This window comes from Cyprinodon variegatus, unplaced genomic scaffold (genome assembly GCF_000732505.1).
Source record: "Cyprinodon variegatus isolate N-32 unplaced genomic scaffold, C_variegatus-1.0 Scaffold202, whole genome shotgun sequence".
Lineage (NCBI taxonomy): Eukaryota > Metazoa > Chordata > Actinopteri > Cyprinodontiformes > Cyprinodontidae > Cyprinodon > Cyprinodon variegatus.
This window is the reverse complement of record NW_015150655.1, coordinates 176,945-191,415: the sequence shown is the minus strand read 5'-3', so window position 1 is coordinate 191,415 and position 14,471 is coordinate 176,945. Positions and strand designations below refer to the sequence as shown.

The following is a 14,471-nucleotide window of genomic DNA, read 5'->3' as shown; positions in this document are numbered from 1 at the left end:
TATATATATATATATATATATATATATATATATATATATATAGTGTGGACGAAGATTAAAATATGCTGTGTTTATTTTTCACAGATATATCTGTAACATCAGCTGAAGGATCTTATTGCATGCAACAACAAAAAAAAGTATGTCCTGTAAATCTGGGCTGCTTCTGGGACACTGCTTAATTTGCAATAAATAATTTAATATTAAACACAGTTTCAGTGTATCCAGAAAGCATTAAAGGGGAGAATTTACATAAAAAATATATATATTCTGGTAATATAGTCAAGATATGGGAGATCGGTCATAAAATCCTGGATCAATGCACCATGGAAAAATGTATACAGCTATTTAAACTGAAAACAACAATAAGTTCAGATTTCCCCACTGACCCATTTGTTTTGTGTCAGAGAACAATGGCAGCCCAGCTATACGTGCTCTATGTGACGCTGGACAACACAAAGCTTTCCATTGGCTGCTCCACTGAACAAAGCTAAAACAAGCATTTCATAATATACCTGCAGACTTTTATTATTTACATAAAATAACTCTAATATTTTACCATCAGCAATGCACTCAAAAGCAAGGAAACTGCAATATATCGGAGAAAAAAATAAATCAATGCCTTTTCTTTTAAATATGAGATTAAATATCCGCGCTGACTAAAAACATCCAAGAAAAATGTATGAACCTGCACAGCAAAATGTATTATTTTTTATAAAACCTGAAAGCTTTATCAGATTATATATATAAAATCAACTCTGTGGTATTTGGAGTTGCTTCAAGTCAATGGTGATATTAGCTCCTTGTTATCGCGTTAGTTGTTCCCAAACGCTTAAATGTGAGATAAATTATGTTTATCCCACCGGAAGAAATTATTTAGCGACTTTACTATCAGTTTGACACAGGTCGACTTTTGTGTTGTTGATACTAGCGTCCCCTTTGTCCTCGCTAGCTTCACGTTAGCCGCTTCATGCTACCGTTGACACTAGCATCGATGCTATCTAAATCTGCTCCAAAGCGCAGAGGCCATAGAACTACTGTTTTAATAAGGCAGCTGCTATTCAACGACACACAAAGGTGGTTTTAAAATGCGTTCACTATATGGTCAGACTGACGTCTAAAGCTACCAACAACAAAGGTGTATAAAATGGAAGAGGGGGAAAAAAAGAAAAGGCCTCGCTAAGCACAATCCCATCCCGACATTACTCGCTGGGATTCAAGACAACAGAAAAAAATGAGCGAAGGGGCATCTTTAAAAGGAGCGTTCATAGCGAGAAAGGGAGCCAAATGTTCGCTGGTCCAATGAACGAGCAATTGAGTTAAACGTCTACTAAATGGGGGAATGTTAACCGTAGCTTTAACAGGATGAAGAAAATGTGTTTTTATTACCTGCTAACACGCTTCCCTCGGCCAGCAGCAGACAGTGTGGTCACGTGACACGCGTTGCCGCGGTGGATGCTCCTCACTGCTCTGCTGCCTTCCACCGACAAGCATCACGAAGCTATTTAGCTTTTTTGGCCCTTCACTTGCCTTTGACATTATTGCTTCAGTGTTTTGATGAGTTTGCAAATTAGAAAAAATAAATAAATAAATAAATAATAATAATAATATATAAATATATATATATATATATATATATATATATATATACATTTTATTTGTATTGCACTTTACATTTAAAAAAAATCTCAAAGAGCTACAACATTCATAGTTAAAACAAAACCGTACAATAAAAACAGCATACATAGTTAAAATGAGACATTACAATAAAATAACATATGTAGTAAAAACAAAACAGTAAAATAACCATAAAACCACACAGATAAAATACTAACTAATGTTCAAAGGCCATTTTAAATAAAAATGTCTTGAGGCCTTTCTTGAACGCCTCCACACTATATATATATATATATATATATCTATATATATATATATATATGGAGCTTCAAATTCAGCTTGTTTTTTTATTTAATAGTAGTATACAGAATGAGTGTCTGCTTGTGCCGAAGCCAACATTTACATTGGGCGAGGTATTAGATATGTATTAATGATGTATTAAAACTCTTAAGTATATTTTATCTGTATTTCATTCTCTTTGGAAAAAAAAGCAAATATGTAAAAGTCACATATATGTCTATGTGAATGCACTGTATATAGCCTACTGTATATATCTTATCCTTTTTCTTCCTTTGGCACATTCTTCTTCTCCTTTGTCTATTTGACCTGATGTAACCAGTACATTTCTCCAATGTGGGATCAATAAAGTGAATCAATTAATCAATAAATTGTGTTTCCACCTGTGAAGAGCTGGCTCAACAGTGGCAGCAGAAAACCTACAGAGCTGAGTAGAGAATATTTGTAATCAGAGTTTGAATTTTCAAGGTTTCTAGTTAAAGCACTAAAACCTCCTCAAAGATGATTTTGACTTGAGAAGTCAATGGTCTGGAAGCAGCCATTAGTTTAAAATCCAACATGAGTCATATGAGGCACAGAATAGAAGCCAGCTCTTTCCATGAAAGTAGATTCCATAGAAAGGAGGGACCTGTTTTCTCTAAATAATTGTTCTGCTTATACAAACGGGTAAGATTAGACTCAATGATCAGGTGTTTAGTGATTTTATCCAATACACCAGAATTAGTTTGGTGCTCTGTATGTGAAGGTATGAGTGTTGCCAAAAATGGTGACATTGTCTCTCTATGATAAAAAGAAATGGGTCTTTAATGAGTGAGCAATAATTTTTACTATATTTAAGTGAGTCACAAAGCCAATGTTGCAGATCCTGATTGAACAGATGGAAACTGGGATCCTATCTTCATATGACTGAAGCCTAAAACTTTCTGTAACTTCTAAATCACTTGAAGACAATTGTAAAAAGCATTCAATTGCTCTAAAGGACAAATCAGTTATGGCCTCTTCTATCAGCACATGTAAATATGAGAAATTAATTTAGTACAAAAAAAAGTTAAAGTGTATTTGGAATCAATTAGATCAGGTAATTATGATCATCTGCCAAAGGACTGAGTATTTTTCCTCTTTTACTAAGATAATGAGATTTGAAATACGTTGAGTTTTTTTTATTCGTAAATGATCTTATTCCTTTGTCAAATTGTCTAATGATACATTATTTGCTCAAACCAAATAATATATTTATTTCAAGAAAAAAATGGCTTATGTTTCAATTTTTGCAGTGTGTTTTCAATACAGGGGCTAGGACCAATGTTATGTGGCACTGGCATGTGTCAAGAACTAACCAATCCCATAAGGGTAAAACATAAAACCACAACTATGTTGTATATTCATCATCACTGATCGGTACTTTTTGTTTCATGTTAAAAAAAAAAAAGCATAGAGATGATCTAGCATCAAAAATTTGCCTTATTTAACATTTAAATGGGATTTTATTGTGGAATCTGACCACAGCTTTAGGAGCCCCTGAACCAAAACATGGATAACATTTCTACTCTAATCATCTTCATCACTAGAAAAAAACAAAACAAGCCAACAAATACATTAATATACATTTTATTGTGTTATTTACTCCTCTTTAAAGAATTTGATTCCTGACCCCCCCCAAGGTGTATGTATCAGTCATTGGTAAAAACATTCATGAGGCTTGTATATATATATATATATATATATATACACACATATATATATATATAAAAAGTGTCAAGGAGACAGATCGATCCACACAATTTCTTGGACATTCACAGAAAATGTATGCGACTGTCCTTAATGTATTTTACAAACACACATGTACACATTTATATATATATATAAAATACACTTTAAAGTGTTGGTTGTTAAGGTAATATTCAGAATTGTTTTGCTTCATGTAGAAAAGGAAACCAATAATTAATTCTGTGGCAGTCTTTCACAGAAAGACCCGAGGAAGGCAAATACGAAGCTGAAGCCCACCCTGATTCTACATATAATACGGGGGAACACAGCCACTCCCTGGTGGTGGGAAAGGATGAGCGGCTATGGGGAAAGGTATGTATGTGCCTGAAGAATTCACTCTGTCCAAAAACTTCTACAGATCATCTCTGTTCCTGATGGATCATCATATCTGATATGTTATGAAAGCTATCCTCAAATGGAATAATCAGATAAACAATCCTAAATGAGTAAATGAAGGTAAAATAGCATAAAATATAGATCCAGATAAAGTAAATTAGATCATCAGGATTGGTTCAGATTACAGTGGAAAAAGAAATTAAATGCATTACGTCAGAGCATCAATACTGCAATGATCAATTAGTGATCAATTAACTTTTTCCCCTCTTTAAAATCCCAGACCAAAAAACAAACGGACAAGATGCAGTTCTTCGTTTGACGTCTGAAAGCAGAGGAAAGAAGTTCTTTGCGATTGTTGATCCTTCTTAGATTTCAAACTGCACCCTCACTCAGCCCATCTACATGAATGGCATCTTTCATTATTGCTCTCCATTAATGCTAACAAACAAAAACAAACGATGTATGAATTCTACTTTTCTTTGTTTGTGTTTTTCTTGTTTTTTTTTTTTTTTTTACAAAGTCACTCAGAGAAAGCAGCAATTAATACTATCCTTGAGTAAAAAAATAAGCAAGCCAAAGACCACAGCGTAATCCCTGCAGGTTGGATGCAGATGTATAAACGATGTTAAAATGAATACTTTTATTTTCAAAATCTGAGTTTCTCAGTGGCAGACTTTGTAGCTCTTTAAATTATTAGGTAATTTAACATTTCTATATACATATCTATCCACATATATATCTATATATAGATATATATATATAAAGGGAGGGAGGGGGGATAAAATGTGACAAGATATCATTACAGGGAAGATAAGCAAAATAAAAGTGGAAACAATTATACACAGCAACAATATTAACTTATGAAACACCATGCTCCTGAGTCCAAATGTGAAAAACAGATCATCTGATGAACATGGATAGTGAAAATAATACGAATGAACTCGTGGAGGGAGGACAATGGAGAGACTTCTGTCACATATTAGAATGTGATGAAGGAGGCAAATGAGGAGGAGGAAGAGGCTAGCTCCAAAGTCCTGCGTAGTTTCCATGCAGGCCAGAGCAGAGCGGCCCACCAGCTACGAACAGCTTGGTACCAGAGTCGTCGTAACAGTGGGTGTACACAGCGTTGGGGAAGGAATTAATGTCAGAGAAGTAACTCCTCCATGTTTCATCGTGATTCTGAAAGCAACACAAACCGGAAGGACGAGAGAAGGAGAGAAATAAGATCTTTTCTTTTTGTTGTTTTTTGTTTTACATTTTGTTTTGCTAAGGAAAAAAACTGATGAAAAAAATCTAAAAATAAAATTCTTACCAGCCAGCCTTTCCCTGTGGTTAGTTTAAGAATGCCATCTGTGGGACACTTCCGATATCCGCTGGATGGATTAAAAGGGTTTTCTAGGAACCTATGAGCCCGGATGTCGTAGAAGAGAAGAGAACCCTGGCCAGTACCCACAGTCACAATGTGCTCATAGAAACTCACAGATCGGATTCCTGCATAAAGACAAAGCTATGCATTAGTGAAAGGCAGCAAAAGTCCTTGGAACAAGACATGTAGAGAAAACTGTGACCGAGTGATGGAAGGCTTAGATCTGACCAGATTTTATCCTATTGGTCTTAGGTGAGCAGCATTTAAAATTTCTATTCCCGCTATGGAGATACTCTTATCTTATGTTACAGAATGGTCCAGTCATAGTCGAAAAGCTGGAACAGACAAAGCCAAAAACAGTGGCACTTGGGATTTTTATCTCTGCAATGTGCCTTTAGATGACATGCGTTTTGAACTGGTGCTATATAAATAAACAGAATTGAATTTTACAAATTATTGACCCAAGAAGGCTAAATATAAATGCAGGACACATTTTTATGATATTAGTTGTATCTTTTGTCTATTTTAAAACTCTAAACTAATTTATGTTGACCCTCAACATAAAGTCCAGATGAAACATGTTGAAATAACAGTTTGAATACTTCAAAGCACTTGAAGGAAATACTTCAGAGCACCAAACCTTTGTTTTTTATATTTAAACAATATGAAGTACAATATTTTGATTAAGCATTCAAGATTGCCATAAATCCACATCTTTAAAATGGAAAAAAAAAAAAAACAGTTCTTTACAGAGTATTAAATACTTGAATATCAGTAAAAGTATGATTTTGCATCTTCTAATTCTGCCACAGCTCACTTACCACTTCCTCTCTCTCTAGAACTAACAGACTTGATGTTGTGCGTAGGCTGGCGTGGATCCAGAAAGGAAACATGGGCCTGAGAGCCCACGGCGTACACGGACCAGTCCTGCCCATATGCTAAGCACACATTCTCTTTGCAGTGAGGCAGCTTGGTGGACAGTATCTAGAGAGAGGATGGAAAACAGCAAGAATTTCAACACTAAAAAAAGAAATCCATCCAGCAACATCTGTTACTGATGCTCCATAAATGTAGAGAGCAAGTATAGAAAATAAAGACATGAGGAAATCATCTTAGTACACAGGTGAGCAAACTTATGCTTCAAATTACAGAACAGAGCAAATGATTGAATCAGCATGTTTACCTTGCACAAGTTATGCTCTGCTTTCCAGAGATGAAAATAACCATCCAAGGACACGGCACCCAGCTCCTAAAATGGAAAAACAACACAGGAAGGCAAGGCATAAATAACTAGGATAGGAGGGAACAGAAACCTAAAGGAAGAGAGGTACCACTTCCCACAGACTTAAAGTTCTTGATGTTTCCATGGATGTTTTGTGTTCCAGTTTATAAAAAAAATAAAACCTAGTGTTGTGCTGATATTAACCCCACAGCGAGATGAAGAAGACAGAGAATCATCTACACATGTAGGAGTGTGCATAAGCCCATTTCTCCATGTGCACGCCGTTTAAAAGTTGCTGTTCTCATAGCTCATACAAGCTTACTGTGTCCGAACGTCTGCTCTAACCCCTAAATCACTGAGAAAGGTGAGCTTCAATGACTCTCTGAAACTGTAGCTCACCACAGATATACGAATGAGAGTGCGCATGCGCAGAAAAGCTAACGGGACAAGCACGTAGGACGACCTTATGTAAACATATCACCAGAATGATTGACAATAATTCAGATGATCCAACCTGAAATAAAAGATCATTCTCTATACCTTTAAGCTGTTTTATGAAGATATTTGGCTATAAGTGTTATGAATGATCTTTTAAAGCTCGAAGTGTGAGATCTTATTTCATCTGGGCTCCTGAGAACATAAAAAAAGTATGCACCCAGAGGGGTCTTACTTTGTGACTGTTGTTGAAGGCCAGAGCTCGAACTTTGCAGTTATATGGGTTGGTATACTCCTTGGGAATGTCCTTCAGGGCACGGTGGGAGATGTGGACATAGGAGGGCACTGTGTCGTCACTCGGACTCCTCTTGGATTGATTGATTACCTTCTCTGTGATCTCCCACAGGCCCATGGAGCCATCTCTGGACCCTGCAATTGAAAGCGAGCACAGCAGATTATGTGATAGCAGAGAGTAGTTTTTTTTTTTAAGTGGTTACCACAGCAGCTTGAAATGAGAGAGCTTGTCCCTGCTAGCTTTACTGACGGCCCAGGGTTCACAGTTCATACACGCTCACTCACCAGAGACAGCCATGGAGTCACTGATCCATGCTATGGAGAAAATCCAGTCATTGTGGCCATCCTGGAAAACAAGACAATTATTCATGTAACTTTTGTACTTTTTAACTCAAAATGAAGCTTGAAATAGTATTAATCATTGATGTGCTAAATTCCTACATTCTTCTATGAGCAGAAAACTCTACATCGGAGTTAAAAGCTTTATCAAACTGTAATTGTATGTAGATGTCAAAACAGGTTCTGAAACATCAAGTTATCATTGTCACTTTTTCCGCTCAATGCAACGGGGAATGACGAGATAATTAAAAAAAAAAAGAAATAAAAAAAAGAAGGCATCTCAAATAAGATGGTGTTTTTTTTACAATTGTTATAGTTTTTCCCATGGCAATGTAGCCACAAGGTTTACATCCTGGACCTGTGTGATGCCTTTACTAATAATAACAACAAAAATCCCAAATTTTTCCAGCAGAAAATCTTCTAATTATCAGCCCATTTTATTATTTTCTTTATTTTCATTTAGAATTTGCATAAACTGTAGGTTGAGTGACCTGTTTTTGCATTTGCAATAGAACCTCAATTTAATAAAATACAATTTTTAAATTGCAGATCACTCAATTTAACTCGAGATTAAAACCCTAAATTTCTTACTCCAACTGTTTAAGTAGCAATAAAAAGCTTAAAGCGGGTTCGCCATCACACAGAAAGGTCAAGAGAGTGGCAGTTACCACGCAGATTCATGCATGGAAGTAGAAATAAGCACTTTTCACACAAAGGTTACACTAAAATCCTGAAACAATGGAGTCCTTTCAAAAACTAAAAGCCTGTGGTGAAACGTCTACAAGCTTGGGGTTAGTGCAAAGGTCAATCGCAATAAAAATCGCAATATTGGTGAAAACTAATTGTAATGATGACTTTTTTTTTTGGTAAAATTGGTCAGCCGGTCATAGCACTGAAACATCAATTATTTCACCAAGTTTCTGAATGAGACCTTCCCGCAGTTGCCCTTGAATCAATCTCTACGTGCTTCAGAGGTAACTGCACCGAGCCGTATGTGCCTGAAACAAAGGGGTAGAATATTCCACTGTATTCCTCACAATAGACAAAAAAAAAGGTGCAGACTGTACAGTTTAATGGGTAATTTTGTTATGATCTCTTTAACTGTTAAGACAGCTGTGTTCCAGAGAATATGGGACTTTACAGTCATCTTTGCTTGAGTTTTAGATGAGGCAAAAAAAAAAAAGGGTTAAGTATTAGCTGGAAAAACATTTGGACCCACAGTCCGGGCAGAGCCAACATGCAAAGCAAAAAAATAAAACTGATTTGTCTCTAATGCACACATAAAAATATAAACTTTCATTTGAAAAGAACAAACATTTACTCAAACAGCTAACCTGTATTTTTTAGTTCAAAGGTGAAGCTAGTGTCTCTCATTTAATGTTGCTTCCTTTGAGACTCTTTAGATCAAACCTATATTGTCTTGTCACCTACTTTCTTTAATATTCAATACTGGCATAGATTTAAAATACAGTAATTCCAGGGTTTATACAGGAATGAGTAACTCTAATTTAATGTTTTTTAATGCCAACAACAATTACCCATGACTCTCCACTTTTGTTGATATTTGCATTTTCCTATTCTCTCGCTTTTTCTCCACCTCAAGCTTCTTTTCCGAACATACGGCTTTACGATCAACCCGAAGCAGATCTGCGCAAACATATTGCGAGATAATATATCTGAGGAAATTGTTTTAATAAATGTATTTTTATTTCAAATGAAGAATTTTAAATGCCACAATAATCACATTTAATGAATTTTAATTTCCAATTAAAGCCTTAATTAAAAAAATAATAATTTAATGACTTTTAATAATTTTCAATGACCCGCGGAAACCCCCTAATTCATATTTGTGTAGTCGTGTTTCTTCTTTTTTAACTGAAACATAAATCTGTAAATGTGACATTATAATCAACCAATTTCCTCCTGAATTGCCTTCAAAATAACTGACTTCAAAAGTCAATTAACTAGTAAAATAAGTAAAATCCAAAAGTTTCACGCAGCACTGATAAATCCATCCGCTGAAAATGGAGAAGAGCATGCCAGATATTAACGTACAATAATCTGCTGGGAAATGAGAAAGTGAAAAAAGCAGCCGAATTGCCTATTTGCAATTGAATAAAACCAAAAGCAGAACATGACTGATAAAATGTGTTTTGTCCCTTATTATTTAATTTTCCTGCAGTGTTGATTTTAATTTGCATGGGTCTGAGCTGGAAAACCTTTTTATGTCATGTTTGAATCACGATCAAGGACCACCTGATATCACTCAGAGGTGCAGCAAATGGTCCCCAGACCACACTTTGGACAGAAATTTGTTGGTCTATAGATGCTCTAAATCCACTTTTACTAAATTTCAGAGTCTAAATGTGTGAAGTTTGTAGTGATGTACCCTAAAAGATTTTTTAAGGCTCTAGAGGCATTTGTTTTTTTTTTTAATTTAATTTCTCTAAAGTAGGCAGACCATAAATTGGATCAGAGATCAGCTGTGTTGAGGACCAAAGCCCCTGTACATGGGCCACAGGTTTAACCCCTGCACCACCATCACACTCTTATCAAAACATTATAACTGTAGTTGGAACAAAAATAAAGGCTCGTACAAATTACTGGTTCGGGATGCTTATGCAGGCTACATTTTCTTTTTTTTTTTTAGTTTAAAAAACAAAACAAAGCCATTTTTCTTTCTTCTGCTTGACGATGATCTTTATCCTTATGTTGCCACATCAGACAGTTAATGAGTTCATATGATGGAAATACCTGGTAAGCTCTACGATTCAGTTTTTAAGTTTTGTTTCTGCGTCAGTTGAGTACCAGTCTGCTGGTTAAAAAAAACTGGTTACAATTTGTAAGGGGGATTTTACTATTTTAGATGGAGGGCAAAGAATGTTCCACAGGGAGGGGATGTTATCCTAATTTAGGGTCAACTGTAGGGATGCACAATATAATCGGCCCCTATCGGTATCGGCCTTAAAAGTGAATATCGGACATCGGCCACCCCACCGATATTTAACCCGATATTTGATCAGCTTCTGAGTTTCTAAAGTCTAAAAAAAATAAATAAATAAATACTACTTCTTCTTCTTCAAAAACTTCTTTTTTTACAGACTTTTAAACTTCTAAAGACGAGGGAAAAAATATTGATACATTAAAATATCACAATATATGCTGATATATTGCCATTTGAAAACACCATATCAATCTCTTTTACTAATGAAATATTGCTATATGTCATCGTTATGCTACGAAAATTCACGAAATGTTGCCATATTTTTATATGTTGATATATTGACGCGGTATCGATCTATTTTACTAACAAAATCTCACAAGAATTTGCAAAATATCACGAGTTTGTAACAGAACGATGAAATTTACACGAGATTTTGAAAGTAAAATAGATCGATATCGCAGTTTTAAAAATCAATTTGATATCAGCATATGAAAATATATTTGAGTATATTATTTTTCTAAGTGTCAGAAATGGATAACAGAACTGCTATTTTTAATGACTACTTATTTTTGTCCAGCTTTAACATCAGTATCGATATCGGTTATCGGCTACATGAGTTTTAAAATATCGGCATATCGGATATCGGCCAAAATCCCAATATCGTGCATCCCTAGTCAACTGGTTATAATGCTGTAATAACTACTGTATGGTGACATACCTGTTCATAAAAGATCTGACTAGCACTAAACTAAAACTATTTCTTTTTCTAGTTATCTTGAAAAAAATCTAGGCAGGGTTATGCAATTTGAAAATATTGCACTTTTAACTGTCCATAGATATCCATATGTGGACAGACTGACCCATGAGCTAAAATGGTGCAGTGGCATTTTTTCTGCAAACATCACAAAGGGTAGACTGAGTAGAATTAGTCTTAATGTTCAACATTAAAAACGATGTGACTTCACTTCACATTTGATCATTAAAGACATAAATTAATTTAAGATTTATAAATTGGGTTATTGAAGCGTGATGGAGAACTAGCGCCTTGTTTTATCAGTCATGCCGTAAACTTACATGTTGTAACAAGCTGAATTTTTTTTATTTTATATTTATAAGGATCAAAACTAAGGAGATACTTACATCTCCAACACACACAGGGTCCAGTGTTGGCAGCTGGTAGATAGCTAAGCTATTGGGGTTATCTCCTCCAGTGGCAAGCAGAGTTTTTGAGGGATTGAGTTCAATTGCATGTATGCCACAACTTTGCTGGTCCAGCCGGTCATGAGAGCCCCCTGTTGGGAAATAGCGGCGTCCCGTCGTCATAGGGCCTACCATCCCAGGGCCTGCATCACGACACTCCCTGTCCTTCAGCATAGGAATGCGTGTTATTTGTCCTGTCAGGACATCCACGACAAACAGCTGCAAATAAAGAAGAACATCCAATCGGTCAACCCGAGGAACTTTAGAACATCGACAATGACAGACGGCAAAGACTGGGTTATTTTACCGTGTTGCACTTGGTTCCACACACCACCTGCCTATGGTTGAGCCACTGTGATGCGAACACCTTGTTTAGTCGTCCCAGAGAAAACTCCTTCTCCTTGAGGATTCCAGGGAGCTTGCCTGCAGCGAAGCCCCGCAGGCTCCGCTGAAGCTGAAGCTCATGCTGCTGCTGGGGTCTGAACTCCCGTCCACGGAGGGCACACACGACAGAGCGCTGGCTGCACCCCCACTCCTGGGCATGCCGCGATGAACAAGAAATACGGATCCGCTTTTGTGGCGCTTGACACCAACCCAGCTGTGGAAAAGGGAAAAGAGAAGTCAAGGAATCTTTTTATAGATAAAAGGAGAGTTCCAGTGCAAACACAATTTTGGCCATTCAAGAAAGGTTAGTTTGCATTTAAAAATAACAATAAAGTGGTTAAGACAAAACTTAGTGAAACATTTCTAACTGGAAAAAATAAAATAAGTAAATGAGACATTCATACAAGAGAGCCTTCAGAAACCCCTTAAATGGTTATTTTTTCTTTTGGGATCATTTAGGGATTTTTGAATTGAAGCGACATCTAAAAAATGTTATGAACTTTGAAATAGCAGGTCGATTTCCACTGTAATTAAACAACTGCGCACTATATTTACCAACTAGTAGAGTTAATAGGGTTAATTTAGGGGTACCAGAGTCAAGGGGTTTCACTCATCTATCTTGTAAAGCTTTTCAGACTGCACTACTACGTGTTGGTTTATCAGATGAAATTAAAAAAGGAAAGGAAATATGAAAATTTTAACATTTACATTACAAAGGCACTTAATCTCACTTTATGAGTCAAACACTATTAAAAAAAACATGATTGTTCAAGGTGTATATTTTCTTTCTAAGTGACCCACTTTTTTATCGGATTAGACAAACGCATTTTAGTGCATTATTGATAAAAAAAAAAAAATACAGTTAAGAGGAAATGCAGCATGGCGTTGGTAAACACATGCTGTAATTAAGCATTTGTCTGGCATTTATGATCTCCTTGTAGATGTTATGGTATTAGGGAACAATTAAACTGACTAATTAATTACAGTGAGTCACGGTGTAGAAGGTAGCTCGGCTAACCGGATTGACTAACGCTGACGTTTAGGAAAATGCTTTCCAGTTTAAGATTACAATAGGAATTTCTTCTTTTTTTTTTGCGTTGAAATGTTCGTATGAGGTACTCAAGAAAAGGCCATCACTCTTATTATAAGGATATAAAACAAATCAATTGCAAAAAAACAGCTGTTGAATTTGAATCCTCATCGCAACTGGGCATCTGAGCTAACGTTAGCTTTCCAACGATAACGGATTGCCGTTGGCTAATGTCAAGCTAACATTCGCAAAGGCTACACTCAAATGGATAGATAATTACTCTCTTTATATAACTCCGTTTTTGTGAGTTCTAGCTAATGTGCATTCAGTATAGCGGTGAAGCAGCTAAATATGACGGGTTATAATAAGGCTTTTATAAGCTAACACTGGCTAGCACATAGAATATTAGCATGCTAATTTTCACAACCGGTTTCCGCCTACCTGTTGTTGGTCCTTCGGCTCTCCTGCCTTCCTTTTCCTGCTAACTGTTTTTCTCGCCATAATCTGACACACACAGTTCCTTCACCCACATGGAGGGTAAAATAAACACTGGGTACTGGGTCATTCAATGGCGATATGCTATTTTGTTCCTCGGCCCTCGCTGGCTGTGCCCAACGATGAGGTAAGGCGATCACATAAGGGTCAATTCTGTCAGAGCTTTTACGGTAAAGATTATGATAAATATGCAGCTCCGCCTCCTGAACAATATCACCCAGCGTCCGTAGAAATTATCCCGTTTCTGCTTTGTATCGGTTATTCCTGCCAAACGGTGTCAACGGCAATGGCAAGCGTTGGGTACTGCGCAGCCGCACACAAATTCAACATCAACAACAACAAGGTCGGACGTTGTACGTAATGACGTCACTTACGTAATGACGTCACATTTTCTGGGAGATAAAAGGAAATTACGGCTTTCTTAATGATGGGTACACCCTTTATTCATTTTAAAGATGTTTATGTTGTTTTTTATTAGTTTAAACTAATTTAATTTAATTTAATTTGCTGAAATGTTTTTTTTTTGTATTTTATAATATTTTATCATTTATTTAAAAAAAAAAACTAGAATGTTAGAACTCTAAATATCCAGTCATATATCTATATTACTGTTTTTATGTTTTACTGTTTTCAAGGCTGCGCTTTAAAAAACTGAATTTGTCTGGAAAGCTGTTCTTAAAGAAATTTCTATTTGCTTACATTCGTGTACACAAAATGACAAAATAAATCTGTCTAAGTCTTTTATGCT

The 14,471-nt window shown here is 36.0% G+C and overlaps 2 protein-coding genes across 3 annotated transcripts in view; both read right to left on the bottom strand.

Moving 5' to 3' along the window:
* ubap2 (ubiquitin associated protein 2) overlaps window positions 1-1,482 on the bottom strand; it is a 19,570-nt gene extending 18,088 nt beyond the window's left edge. For both annotated transcript variants that reach the window (XM_015379873.1, XM_015379874.1), the window contains exon 1: window positions 1,387-1,482. The gene's annotated coding sequence lies outside the window, so the exon portion shown is untranslated. The remainder of the gene's footprint in view (window positions 1-1,386) is intronic.
* A 2,105-nt stretch (window positions 1,483-3,587) lies between these two features.
* On the bottom strand, window positions 3,588-14,041 carry dcaf12 (DDB1 and CUL4 associated factor 12). The gene is made up of 9 exons (XM_015379898.1): window positions 13,670-14,041; window positions 12,122-12,412; window positions 11,755-12,033; window positions 7,617-7,677; window positions 7,273-7,466; window positions 6,564-6,629; window positions 6,202-6,364; window positions 5,327-5,505; window positions 3,588-5,193 (listed from the first exon to the last, which is right to left on the bottom strand). Exons 1-9 carry the CDS (start codon window positions 13,727-13,729, stop codon window positions 5,035-5,037), a joined length of 1,452 nt encoding a protein of 483 aa, XP_015235384.1. The 5' UTR covers window positions 13,730-14,041; the 3' UTR covers window positions 3,588-5,034.
* Between the last annotated feature and the right edge of the window lie 430 nt (window positions 14,042-14,471).